Source organism: Opisthorchis viverrini (genome assembly GCF_000715545.1).
Source record: "Opisthorchis viverrini unplaced genomic scaffold opera_v5_20, whole genome shotgun sequence".
Taxonomy (NCBI): Eukaryota; Metazoa; Platyhelminthes; class Trematoda; order Opisthorchiida; family Opisthorchiidae; genus Opisthorchis; species Opisthorchis viverrini.
The window spans coordinates 1,544,683-1,558,082 of NW_008751676.1; the positions used below are offsets into that span (position 1 = coordinate 1,544,683).

The following is a 13,400-nucleotide window of genomic DNA, read 5'->3' on the forward strand; positions in this document are numbered from 1 at the left end:
AACACAAATATCGTACCCAAATAGTCTTGGATGTACGTTAACAAAGAGGAAAAACGGCTGACGGGAGTGCTAGAAGATCTGGACATTTTAAAATTAGATTTTGTCAAGAATAAAGCGTCATGTCTTCTGATGGCCAAATTGTGTTCTTCTATTCATGCACCTATTTCCTCCCAGGTTGTCTAACGTAGAATTTGTTGCAGTCGGTTGGACATGCTACGTTACTTCTTTTGTTTTTATCAACGTATTCTTCCGTCTTCGGATCAGTTTCCTCAGAAAGTCGATTCCGTTTAACAGCACGTGTATTAGCCCATATGAACGAATGCTAAACGTACAAACCCTGGATCACCACTACCTGAAGTAGCCTAACAACGAAGTGTTGTTGTCAGCTCGACTGACCTTTGCGATTAGAGTATCCAGCTCAGCGAACAAAGATACCTGGGCTACCGAATTTCGTCTCAATATCAGGTCTCGGGGTTGCATATGTGCAGAACCAAAGTGTGAATGAGTCCGTATCCAAGATTCCTCGAACTGACTAGCCGGGGTTTTGGCCAGCAATTTTGTTCACCCTGTTAGCACTTCAGGGCGCATCCGCCACTTGACCTGACGATCACTTCTGTATCTCCCTCATCCATTCGATCTAAAAGTTTCTATGTGACTTGAGGGTATAACCTCATACAGAAAGTGAAGGAAAGATGGATATAACTGCTCCGCAGATTATCATTGGACGTCTCTGAGCGACCAAGTTGGGACGAACATGGATAACATGGGCGTGCAAATTTGTTGCAGTATTTTACGCGTTGCATGCTGTTCGGGCGATACAAAAGACAAACAACCCTTGAATGACGTTTTATTGGCTAATTCGCTTGGGAAGAAACATAAATCACCCAACATCTGTTTTTTCGTTGAACTGTGCTTTCAAAACATTCTGCCAAATCTGTTGCAATAAACAACTTGAACCCGAAGCTGTTCGTCCGTTTTATATAAGGAACAAGACAGAGAGATGAAGAGGCTATTGCACCGATTTCCCCAATGACATGAATTGCACTTTTTGGCAGGAAGGTCATTCGCCTCGTGTTAAAACGAATTGCTGTTACGCTAGTATGATCATGTTATCTATCCTACCTAACCTTCACCTCTCATAAACATCTTAAAACGTACCAGGGTGTAGCGGCACATGCAGCCAGCGTCTATTTCTGGGCCTGAAAATTTCGGTATTTCAAACTGGCCAATACCCACCCCCCAAACCACAAGTACTGTTATACATTAGGATGGATATATCAAGTAATTTTAGTTGGTTATTCACCTGTCTACATTGGTGCAATTCAGGTTCTGGCAATCTCGGTTTTACAAGAACTCGCTCGGTACCGAGGCCGATTTAAATTAATTAGGAATCCCCATTTATTTTTGGCTCATACGAACGACTCGGTATTCCGGTTGGTTCAAGTTGATTACACAACATTCTCTATTATGCAGACGTGACACACTACACATATGGTTGCTGAAAACTCCTCGGCAGTCCACGGCTACCAGCCAGCGCCTACCTGTGGCAAGCGACCTCAGTGAAAATGGTGATTTACCCGTCTGGCCCGGTAGAAATACTGTAAAGTTGACGATAATGGTTGCCGCATCTGTCCGATACTTATTCCTCCTGGAAACGAGTCACTTGCTGATGAACTGAGTGCATTCGCCGTTCGCCTACCGGAACACTGCTAACCGGCGATATTCTAACTTTGCTTCATATACTCTTATAATAAATATGTTGCTACGTTTAGACGAAACGTACTACTCAGGAGGGCGATGAAAAATCTTCAACAGCCCACAAGGATTTCGCCCTTCTCAGAGCTCAACAGGTAGGCACAGTCCCGAGTTTCCGTCACTCCTATATTGTCATGTTGCTCGGGACTCAATGGAACTCCGTGAGGTACACAGTGCTACTGCATCCCAGACGAGTCTCCCGTCAAGACCAGATTGGTGCACAAATGAGTGTATTCCGCTAATTTCGTGCGATTGGGTTCGGGTGGAACATAGGGTTGACGGAAACTCAGAGACTGTGCCTGCCTGATGAGCCGCAAGAAGGGTGAAACCGGTGATGGGCTGTTGAAGAGTTTTCAGCAACCTCATGAATAATGTATTAGGTATTTACAAAGTATCGCAATATATAGAATATCGTGTCAACAGAAACATGAGGCGGCCTGGTGCAGCATATCCACTTGCCTAAAAACATCATTAATGAGATATTCAGTTGGGTTCCAGGCGAGCCTCCCACAAATGAGTGTATATTCCGTTTTTAGCTGTCTTACTTCTAAATAACAAGCAAAAAGTACGCAATAAAGTGAGGTGAGTTGAAAAGAATTAACAGAACGTGTTTTTCTAGCAAATGGCTCATGGAATACCTGAGTGGATCTGCAATCAATTACTTACCAACATGTGCGCCAGTTCAGATAAACTGATTCAGTTACAGCCGTTTTGCGCTGACGGATTAATGCCAATCCGCTTATCTCGCCGGTTGCATGTCCGGGGTTTACAACAAGTTCTGACTCTAAAAAGTGCAAAACTCAATTTTGATTTATTTGTGATAATAAAATGTCTGTTCAACAGGGGTCCACCCCAATCTTTTTTCATCAATTTATCAAAGGTGCGAATAAGTCAGTGGTAATCAAGTCAGCAGTATGAAGCTACAATGCGTATCAAGTACCCGATCGCTCTACACCTGAATGCAGCCATAACAAGTGCATTGTAGTTGAGTTACTTACAAACTGACTTCATGCAGTATCCTAGCTTAAGTGAAGAAACACAAAGTTAATTTTAAGCTGGTCTATTCTGTATGAGTCCTGAAACCCCAATAGTAGTATTTTTTCAATACTAGTATATCTCTGAGTTTCACATTCAGCGGATTCAGAGTTGCTCATCTTACATTGGAGCGTTCAAGCTTGGAATAGTGCTTAGGTGAGATTTTGAGGTGAGTGTATCATAACACATTGAGTGGACAGAGCAGTCGCAAGTTTGACTTCTGAGAGGCCAATAAGCAAGTCTTTGGGTTACATCCATTGTGTTCACGGAGGTCCATGGAAAAATTTACGGTGTTTTTACTTCCATACTGTCACGGGCCCTTAGGGACTAACAGATTTTCGCTTCGTAGTTCCGCTGCTTCTATATGGGATAACTCATTTCTGACCACTCTCCCGTACTCGGTCCTGAGTGACCAGTTTACATGCCCATTAAGGTTCACAAAGAAGTTTCTTTGTAGTACACTACCCAGTTCGAACTCCTCATAAGTACGGGAAGCCAAACATTTACTTACACTTTTAGAGTCTTGGTCTTGCCCCGAGCTTTGAGCAAAATGATTGCATCAGTCTGGTAATCTTCGCCGCCTGTGGTTCATTCGACCCAACAAACTGATGAAAGTGGCCCCACTCCCGTCCAAGTGTCATCGGTGAAATCAAAACGAAACAAGAACCAAAAAGAAACTTATTTATTCCCAGACTGCTGAAATCCCGAAATTAAAGCCGTAAATCTTGAGATGCACTTTTCAGAAAGTAGAAGACGTTGCTGGAATTATAAACAGAACGCGGAATGTCTGCTGATCGATTTAGGACACGATCTCAGGGTTGAAGAACAAAGTGGCCATTGAGTCTTATCTGATTTCATGACAATTTTCCCATTCATTTGCTTACTTCGCCCATGTACTTTTACTCTCCGTTTGTTTCGCTTATTGGTATCTGCCACTCACCTTGCGGCAAAGGCCGTCAAACACCTGTGTATTGGTATTTCCTGCGTGAATGTGCGCAGCTGACCTACCTACCCAAGGGCGTTCGTATCCCGCTTGCTGAGCCTGACTTGAATTGTTTTCCCATGAGTTTCGTGTAATCGCACCGCCAATGAGAATCTCGAGACTGTCGTCGGAAAGGACGACCGCAAACCAAACTAACTGAGCCAATATTCCCCTCGCCGTTGTTTGTGCACTTGCTGACACTACAAACGCGGGCATTCGAGGTTTGTCGTATACATTTGTTTACTCTTTTGTATATAGTACCGTAGAGTTTCGAACCCAATTCTTCCTATTGCTATTCGGGATTGTCCAACTTGCGCGTTACTCAAAGTTCCGTATCGGGAACCTCAACAGTTGCCTTGAAGCTTGGCAAATCTTAGCTGATGTAGGTTACTGTGCTGTATCCGTCTCTTATTCTACAATATCATTCTGACTGGATGTCCCGGTGATGCGTATGCGAACTACGTTTGCTGGTGGTTTTTCCTTAGATCTTTGCTTATCTCGTTGACACCTTTTCCGTTAAACTGTTCACAGTCTTCTTAGGGGACACTACTCACAAGATTGCTGAAAACTCTTCGACAGCCCATGAGCAGTTTCGCTCTTTTTGGGGCTCATCATTTAGGCGCAGTCCCCGAGTTTCCGTCAACCTTATGTTCTACTTGAACCCAAATTGGACTGTTTTTTTTAGAAGTACACTCTTTTGCAAATGAACTCGGTTTTCACGAGAGACTCAACTGAATCTCTCGTTTATGATATTCTACAACTGAATGTGCTGCACAGTTCGCCTGATGTTTCAGTTGGCAAATTGATTTGCAAGTGAGTATATTTCTTGGAAACAGTTCAATTTGAGTTCAGTTAAAATATAAGGTTGACGGAGACTCGGAGACTGCGCCTACCTGATGAGCCCCAAGAAGGGGAAAGCCGGTCGTGGGCCGTCGAATAGTTTTCAGCAACCTTGTGAGTAGTTTCCTTTATGAAAATATACTTCGATATCTCGAATATCGTACCAACTGAAACATGAGGCGGCCTGTGTTCACAGCCTTGTTTGACCTCATTAGTTCTTTTACTAAACCTGTATCAGTATGTTTACGTATCCATTTCAGTAGAGTGCCACAATTCCGTAACCACGCATTCTCTTCCCGTTCTTGTTTGTATTGATCATTCCAGTTGAAATTAGGTTTATTGTCCTCATATAGGCGAGCTGATGTTCAGGGAATCTGGTTGACAGGCTTGTTCCAGTTGTTTTCTCCCAGCACTGCTCGCTGTCGTTATCTTTAATTTCCAGTATGTTGTAAGACTTCTCCATCCTTCTTGGTTTTCCCCGTGCTTTGGAAAGTGCCTACCGGTTGTGTTGGCTGGCTTACAAAATACAGTAATCCCACATTTTCAGAGCAGAAGGATGATTCTTCTGGCCTTTTGTTCTAGTCAGATATCGTCCAAAATACTTTTCTTGAAAACTTCTCAGCGATGGCATTCTTCGTCAAACTTTATCCATATTGTGTTACTTTGTGGTTTATTCCGCTTGAGTGATGTAAAAATACGGTCTTTCTTGTGGCCTTTTGGGTGTTTAATATCCCAGTTTGGATTTTAGTATGTTTATGTTGGGCTTCCATGAACATTCGTTTGTATATTCGATGGTCGTGTAATGACTAAATGAGAGCATGTCAACTTCTCATCCTTCCCATTCTCTATTATGAACGGAAGATCATCAACTACATTGACGTACAAAGTTGTACTTCGTCCCCGTTCACTTTGCTTGAAAAAATAAAATTTAGCCCCAAAAAACGATTAATCATAGTGCTGACAGCTCCGGTAATGCCCCTTCCGGTAGCTCAAAATACTATCCAGAGTATGTGGTCAAGCCGATATCGATTTGGAACTCGTTTTCCTCCGATCTAAAAACTCCTGTTACCGAACGGTAAATTCAGCCGGCAAAACAAGTAAACAGCGGGCGCGCGTCGAGTGATACAATCGGTTTGTTATCACCACTTTTCTTCGCTCCGTTTTTTCTGAATCGTTTCCACGCATCGGTAGCCGGGGGCTGAAATTCATTGATGAGTCCTTTTTCCGGTTCACGTTTCTTACATCGTCTACAGCTACATTCTGTTCCTTCTTGTGAACTCTATTGATTGAAAAAACAGTAGTCTCAGTTTCCACTTGACTGGGACCCCGTGACCACCCTAGCGTAGCGGATATACTGGAGTGCAAAAGGAAACCACCCCTCCGGACTGAGAGGCAGCTTCACTCACAAAGAAATGCAGGAAGGCTCGTCAACAAATCTTCAACTGGTTTGCTAAAGGTATGTGGAAATAAAACCGATCACCAGAAAGGATCATCAGGCTCATTCTTCATGAAGGAAACTACTCACAAGGTTGCTGAAAACTATTCGACGGCCCACGACCGGCTTTCCCCTTCTTGGGGCTCATCAGGTAGGCGCAGTCCCCGAGTTTCCGTCAACCTTATGTTCTGCTTAATCAGACGATCCCATGAGCTGTTCCCGTAATTCTTAGTGCCAATTTATTTCACTTTCTGACGTTTTACGTTGGTTAATCATGATTATGTTCCTTCAAGTTCCGAGTTTAACTTCCCATGTTGTCTCTCACCCAATGATTGACACTTTTTTTAATTTAGCCTACTGGAAGTGAAACTGTGGTGCAAAATATGGGTGGTCCTGTCACGACCAGAACAGGCCAATACCTTGTTTGTCTGACCGGTCAATCTTGAGATAAAAAAGACTATCCAGTATCCCGTAGTGCTCTAGGTGTTTGGCCAATTTGAATCAAAGTCGGGACTATCGATTATCATATTTCAGCATGCAATTAGTAGGGAAAAAATTGTGTCATTTCTGAAAACACGTAGAATATTCATCTGGTCATCCTACTGTTCAATAAGAAGAACGACTTTTTCCCTCCTATTTAAAATTAGAGGTCGCACTAACCAAACACCGAGATTGCTGTATATCCATGGTAGTTAACAGATGAACTCGGTTGCACGGAATGTGGGGATGCGAAACCATCTGTGGTTCCATCGCTGTGGTTCGAGCATTTCTAAAGGACAACATTCTCGGGTTATTTCCTCAGCTCATATCCAGGTTGGTGGTCGCTTTGTTTCAAACTAAGCTAGCAGATGTCGAATACTCTCTGACCTAGCGTTGTTATATAAACAAAGTTATCCGATCGATTGCGTTGGTATAAACAATCGTATGCCAAAAAATGTGACAGTCAGCTTACAGCCTACAGTCGACAGGTGGGAATGGTGGTTTAATATAAGATTAGTTCGTAACATTTTTCTCAAGTTCTGATGGTCTGACGCTGTTGAAATGTTTACTGAAGGAATGTACATGTTCCCTGTCCCTTTAAGTGCCTGGGCTCCCTGCAGTTAACAGAAAATTTTCTGCTTGGTTGGGGTAATGTATCTCAAATCCCGACCAGCAGTTGATCTCCTTCGTGGAGTGCAGTCATGCCAATTTAGCATATTCTGTTTTATAGTCAACACAGCTACGTTTTCCTGAGTGACCTGGAGATTTAGAGAGATCTTACAAGAGGACAACACACTTAAACCCTGTGACCAATATATTCAAGTCACTTTCAGCTTGTTTCGCCGCCTATCCAGTGATCTTGAAGCAACAAATACTCGATTGAGATCGTAGCGCGCCTGACAGACTCCCTGTTTCCTCTCAGTCACCGACATGTCATTCGAATGAGCAAAGTGGGGTCGTAGAGAGAAGCCTCGTCAGACAGGCATGTGGAACTCACGCAGGTTATTCGTTTTTTCTGTGGCTCGATATATCCAGTTTTCTGGACAACATAGAAACCTAACACAAGCACATTTAAATTTGAAGTGATTTCCAAGTTGAACTCAAACATCAGTACACAAACGCTCCTCGAGATTAGGGAAGATCAGGTGATGTGACCATTTTGACCACTTTAATCGATCGCATTATGCACCACTATGAGAACATACAAAAGAACGTTCAAAACCATCCAATAAATCCAGAAATCCATAGAAAATAATCTCGAATATACACGGTGCCTATCTGAAAGCAGGTAATGAAACACGATATGACCACGATTCAAAATAGTTGTGCCCCCACAAACTAACTCAAATGTGTAATAGATACTGGGTGTTAGTTGATCAGATAGCCGCTGCTCACTCGAGTTAACAATATTCTGACGCTATAGAGGAGAATGTCGGTAGCTAAGGTAGTGTAGATGCGTAGTGGTGGGTTAGTGGGCCAGGTGGAGGAATACATGCGTTACAAATAAAGCTGGTTTTAAAGGGAGATAGCCAAATCCAAACTGAATCTTTTGTATATGATACCCTACAAACGAATGTGCCGCACATAAGCCAGTCTGTGTTTCGTTTGGCACGCTATTCCAGATATCTCAGTATGTTGGCTTAGCGGAACTTGCTACTCATGAGGTTACTGAAAACTTTTCGACAACCCGCAACCGGTTTCGTCCTTCTTCGGGTTCATCAAGCAGACGCGGTCTCTGAGTTCCCGTCAACCTTTTGACTGCCTGAAACAACATTGTATGCAGCAAAAGAACACCACAAATGAGGAGTTCTATTAGGATTTAGCTAGATCTCCCTTTAACACCAGAGTCATTTGCAACTACATACTTTTCACCTATTACGTGCAATTTAGTGCTTATGTAGAACATAAAACTGACTAAAATTCGAGGACTGGGTGTGTGTTCAAACAAAAGTGATGTAAACGTCAGCTATATCAAATTGCAAACTGAGGTTGCGTGAAAAATCATCAACAAAGAATTCCTATGAGTCGTGCCTCGACAACCAGTCCGTTAACCACGGCCGATAATCTGCAAGTAATGTGAAACCGACCGTTGGTTCTAATCAGCCTTAGCTTAATAGGACATGCCCTACATTTTTAAACTGATGCTTTATTCACAACTGCAAGTCGAAATCAAAGTTTATCGTGCCATCGATTCCTAAAGACTTAGGCACGATCGCCACGAGACTGGAGGACAAACTCAGCAAGAGGTTGGCATCAGTTTTCCACGGTCTTTTGGCAGAAAGTTTGTTTTACCTGAATCTGTTCCACGTGCGATCGAGGACTGCATGCTATGCAACATGTGGAGAGCTGGTTGAACAGGATGAAGCAGCGTTGAAACGAGAAACCTCCGGTTGAGCCACGACGGATGGGATTACTGGAAGCGTAAGCCTTTGCGTTGCGACTTGTGGTCTTCCCAAGCATGAAATCACGTTGCTCACTTTTGTGTAGATCTATCTACAGCATCAACGATTCACCGTTAATTTAGCCAGGGATTGAAGCAGATAGTGCCATGCATGACACGAAGCTATCCAGTTATAGTTTGCTTGGGCCACCAGTATATTTCCTTCCTCACTCTTTCCCATAGACCAAGTCATATCGGCAACGGATGTGCTGAAGAGATTGTGAACCTACCCTTCGCTCAAAGGAGCGATCGCGCTAGAGGGAAAGCATCGCGGACATGCGCGATCGTGGTATTTATCTGGCCAGCTATGCTAAAACTAGAATCAGTAAATCTGTCTGCTACCGCCATCGCGTAATAAACCATGAATTCATTTAGGTTATATTAAATGAAGATCAGGGAGTCAGTACTTGTCCGCAGTATCATACAATAAGTGGCGTACATGTTAAGGAAATTCCCACGCCCTCGCTATATAGTGACCGTTGGAGAATTTGTTAATATGCACTTGCGTATTACTATTAGCTATTCAGCGACCGTCCGTCTGTGTAGCTCGCAGGGATGATATCGGCCTAACCGAATGTAACTGGGTACTCTCACAGTTTTACAAAGTCCCTAGAGAAAGGGAGCACTCTACAACACTGAACAGGAACAGTATGAACTAGGCACAATTTGCCCCTAAACTATTTTGCTTCCACCAGGAGCGATCTCAACGAACTATCAGTCCTGGTGGAACACGAGAAGCCGCGAAGGTCCGTAATCGACCGCGTTCTCCCTCACATTTGTTTCACATGTTGGGCCTGATTCGAACGATGATATGTGTCCACTCGCAGGTGAAGGCTTATAGAACCGGAAAATACGAGTGAGGCTATTTGTTTTCGCCACCTTTACTCACATTGAAAGCAAACCCATAACTAGGAGACTACTGGAGCAACAGTGTCTGATGTTTCCCAGGTCACCACGGAACGCCAGGACCTTGAAGTCATCAGAGTGATGAGTATTTGCCCAACCTACCAAAGGTTACCTCGGCACGTTCCATGTTTTGAGCCCCTGAAACAAATTAACCATGGTCGACTTCACTTGATTGCTTCAAATGCTTGGAATGTTGAATCAGGGCAACTTTAAAGCACAAACATCTGGGTTGACAGAGTAGACGAATGAGGTGATTTTTTCCATTCTAAGAGAGAATCGGGGTCTATGTGTTGACGAAAGTCATGATTTTGAGAGCAGTGTAGGGGCTTACCTGCAAAAAAGATCCTACATTAAAGAGATTGGAACTGAGTTATACATTTTTTAGAGCCAGACCTTGTTGTGAACCCTGGACATGCAACCGGCGAGATAAGCGGATTGGCATTAATCCGTCAGCGCAAAACGGCTGTAACTGAATCAGTTTATCTGAACTGGCGCACATGTTGGTAAGTAATTGATTGCAGATCCACTCAGGTATTCCATGAGCCATTTGCTAGAAAAACACGTTCTGTTAATTCTTTTCAACTCACCTCACTTTATTGCGTACTTTTTGCTTGTTATTTAGAAGTAAGACAGCTAAAAACGGAATATACACTCATTTGTGGGAGGCTCGCCTGGAACCCAACTGAATATCTCATTAATGATGTTTTTAGGCAAGTGGATATGCTGCACCAGGCCGCCTCATGTTTCTGTTGACACGATATTCTATATATTGCGATACTTTGTAAATACCTAATACATTATTCATGAGGTTGCTGAAAACTCTTCAACAGCCCATCACCGGTTTCACCCTTCTTGCGGCTCATCAGGCAGGCACAGTCTCTGAGTTTCCGTCAACCCTATGTTCCACCCGAACCCAATCGCACGAAATTAGCGGAATACACTCATTTGTGCACCAATCTGGTCTTGACGGGAGACTCGTCTGGGATGCAGTAGCACTGTGTACCTCACGGAGTTCCATTGAGTCCCGAGCAACAGGACAATATAGGGGTGGCAGAAACTCGGGACTGCACCTACCTGATGAGCTCTGAGAAGGGCGAAATCCTTGTGGGCTGTTGAAGATTTTTCATCGCCCTCCTGAGTAGTACGTTTCGTCTAAACGTAGCAACATATTTATTATAAGAGTATATGAAGCAAAGTTAGAATATCGCCGGTTAGCAGTGTTCCGGTAGGCGAACGGCGAATGCACTCAGTTCATCAGCAAGTGACTCGTTTCCAGGAGGAATAAGTATCGGACAGATGCGGCAACCATTATCGTCAACTTTACAGTATTTCTAATGGACAAGACGGATAAAATCATCATTTCTACTGGATTCGCTTGCCAAGTGTATCCATACTCTTAAAAATTTTGTATTTCTGCGAAATTTGTAACTAAACTTAGAAGTCTATCATTCTAAAATGTTTGCCTGAATGCTCTCAACTACCTGTCAGTGGCTGTCTTACTGATGCTGAGATGCACTTGCGTTTGTACACTGCCGAACCAGGCCCGGTGGATCTAAACACACTTGTGAAAAGTTCGGTGTTCCCAAATTTTTTGCGAATTAAGCGTAAATTTCCGGTAGAATGTAACGCGTTCAAAGTACTGAAGTCGAAATTGCTCTGTGCATACATCCCGGTCAGATAAGTCGATGCGGATTGGAAGGAATATTACATGAACGAAGTTACAAGAAAACAGCTGACCAGAATCCATCGTAATCTGCATACTGAGGGCCAAAACTGTGGACACACACATCAGATTGTAGTTATGAAACGACGTATAGTCAACGCGGAACTCATTCTTGAGTCATTATTCTCGTTAAGGTTTAAAGTTCACCGTAAAAGTGTTTCACGCTCGTATACTCGCTTTTTACCCCTTTCAGCGATGTGCCTATCGTAGGCCAACCAAATGATTGTAGCGGACAACAATGTGTGACTCTAGGGTTTTGCGGGGTGGGTATTCTGTTCATAGCCACACCACTCTCATTTGTCGTTTGAACGGCCATGTTCCTGTTCTGGTGTAATTATTCCGGTGAGTTCCACACCAAAGGAAACAACGGACTCGAGTTTCGCTCCTATTAGTGCTCATCAGCAGTGCATATCCAATGACCGTGACGGGATCTGAACCCCCGGTATCTGATATGCGAAGCGAGCTTGTAACCACTACTCCACCAACGCACGTTGGACGCAACCGAATTATCCCTTCTGAACAGGCGAACGTGTTCACGCTTGAGAGATGTGATTGGCGTGCCCTACTCATCGAACGACGACCCAGTAACTGACCTGGTTGTGAGGATCGATTGACCCGCCAGTCAGGTAGCGTGGCACACACTTGAAACCCCACTGGGCAGATTTTTGGTTGCAATTTTGGGGTTTTGCGGGATAGGTATTTTGTTCATAGCCTGACTGGCGGGTCAATCGATCGTCACAACCAGGACAGTTACTGGGTCGCCGTTCGATGAGTCGGGCACACCAATCACATAGCTCAAGTGTGAACACATTCGCCCGTTCAGACGTGAAAATTCAGATGCATCCAACCTGCGCCGGTGGAGTAGTGGTTACATGGCCGCCTCGCAAGTCAGACCCCGGCACGTTCACTGGATATGCACTTCTGATGAGCTCTAATAAGAGCAAAACTCGAGTCCAGTGCTTCCCTTTGGTGTGGACTCACCGGAATAATTGCGCCAGAGCAGGAGGACAGCCGTTCAAACAAGAGTGGTGTGGCTATGAACAAAATGTTTGATTCCTCCCATTTTATGCATGACATTGATGTGCTCCATCACGCATCGCTAGGCAATGACCTTTTTAAAACTTTCGAGGTTTTACAATTATGTTTACGATTCTTTCATCAATGATTCCGCTTTGTTTTGTACTTGGAGGACTACTCGTTCATCCCCCAAAACAAAAAAGTCCAAACTCCTAATTTGGGTCCGCTGTTCGTGTACAAAATCTGGGGATCACATGCCATACAAGTATGTTTGTTCCTGTAGTTTACAACGTCCAGCGAGATGTTCCCCGAAAAAAAAACATGTTTGCCGGCCTATGTGTTTTTATACGTGTGGAAAAGTTCACCGGACAAAATGCTTTCAGATAATCAGAACTGAGTGACACCGTCTCAGGTGAGGGAAGCGGCAAACTACTAAAGTGTCAAAAACAATATCCGACAATCTCGCACATGTCCTGTTTCACGTGAGGCAATCCTATTTTAGGAACTGCCATCATACAGAGAGTAACTTGCAACCAATACATCAAGACGAACTTTCGCTTTCAGTTACTGATAACCCAGTAACTTCGCCACAGGGACTCGCTTCTGTTCTAGAAAAAGATAAACCATACGGTAAGAAGATGCGCTGCTTGCACGTGATGTTCTCGGGTCACATCAACCTTTCACTTTCGGGGAGGAGGCAATAACTGGGCTATTGTACTAGTAGTGTTCATTTGGGCGTTCCGGGATAATAAATAATAATAATAATAATAATAATAATAATAATAAT

General features: G+C 43.6%; 2 protein-coding genes across 2 annotated transcripts in view; both read right to left on the bottom strand.

The window, feature by feature from the left end:
- Positions 1-4,868: 4,868 nt before the first annotated feature.
- T265_01824 (hypothetical protein) lies at positions 4,869-5,075 on the bottom strand (the record flags this gene model as incomplete). The annotated part of the gene is made up of 1 exon (XM_009165934.1): positions 4,869-5,075. One exon carries the CDS (start codon positions 5,073-5,075, stop codon positions 4,869-4,871), a length of 207 nt encoding a protein of 68 aa, XP_009164198.1.
- Positions 5,076-13,177: 8,102 nt separating this feature from the next.
- The window catches only part of T265_01825 (hypothetical protein), a gene marked incomplete at both ends in the record, with an annotated part of 34,231 nt that continues 34,008 nt past the window's right edge, over positions 13,178-13,400 (bottom strand). The window contains one exon of the mRNA XM_009165935.1: positions 13,178-13,221. Within this exon, the coding sequence (XP_009164199.1) occupies positions 13,178-13,221 (44 nt within the window). The remainder of the gene's footprint in view (positions 13,222-13,400) is intronic.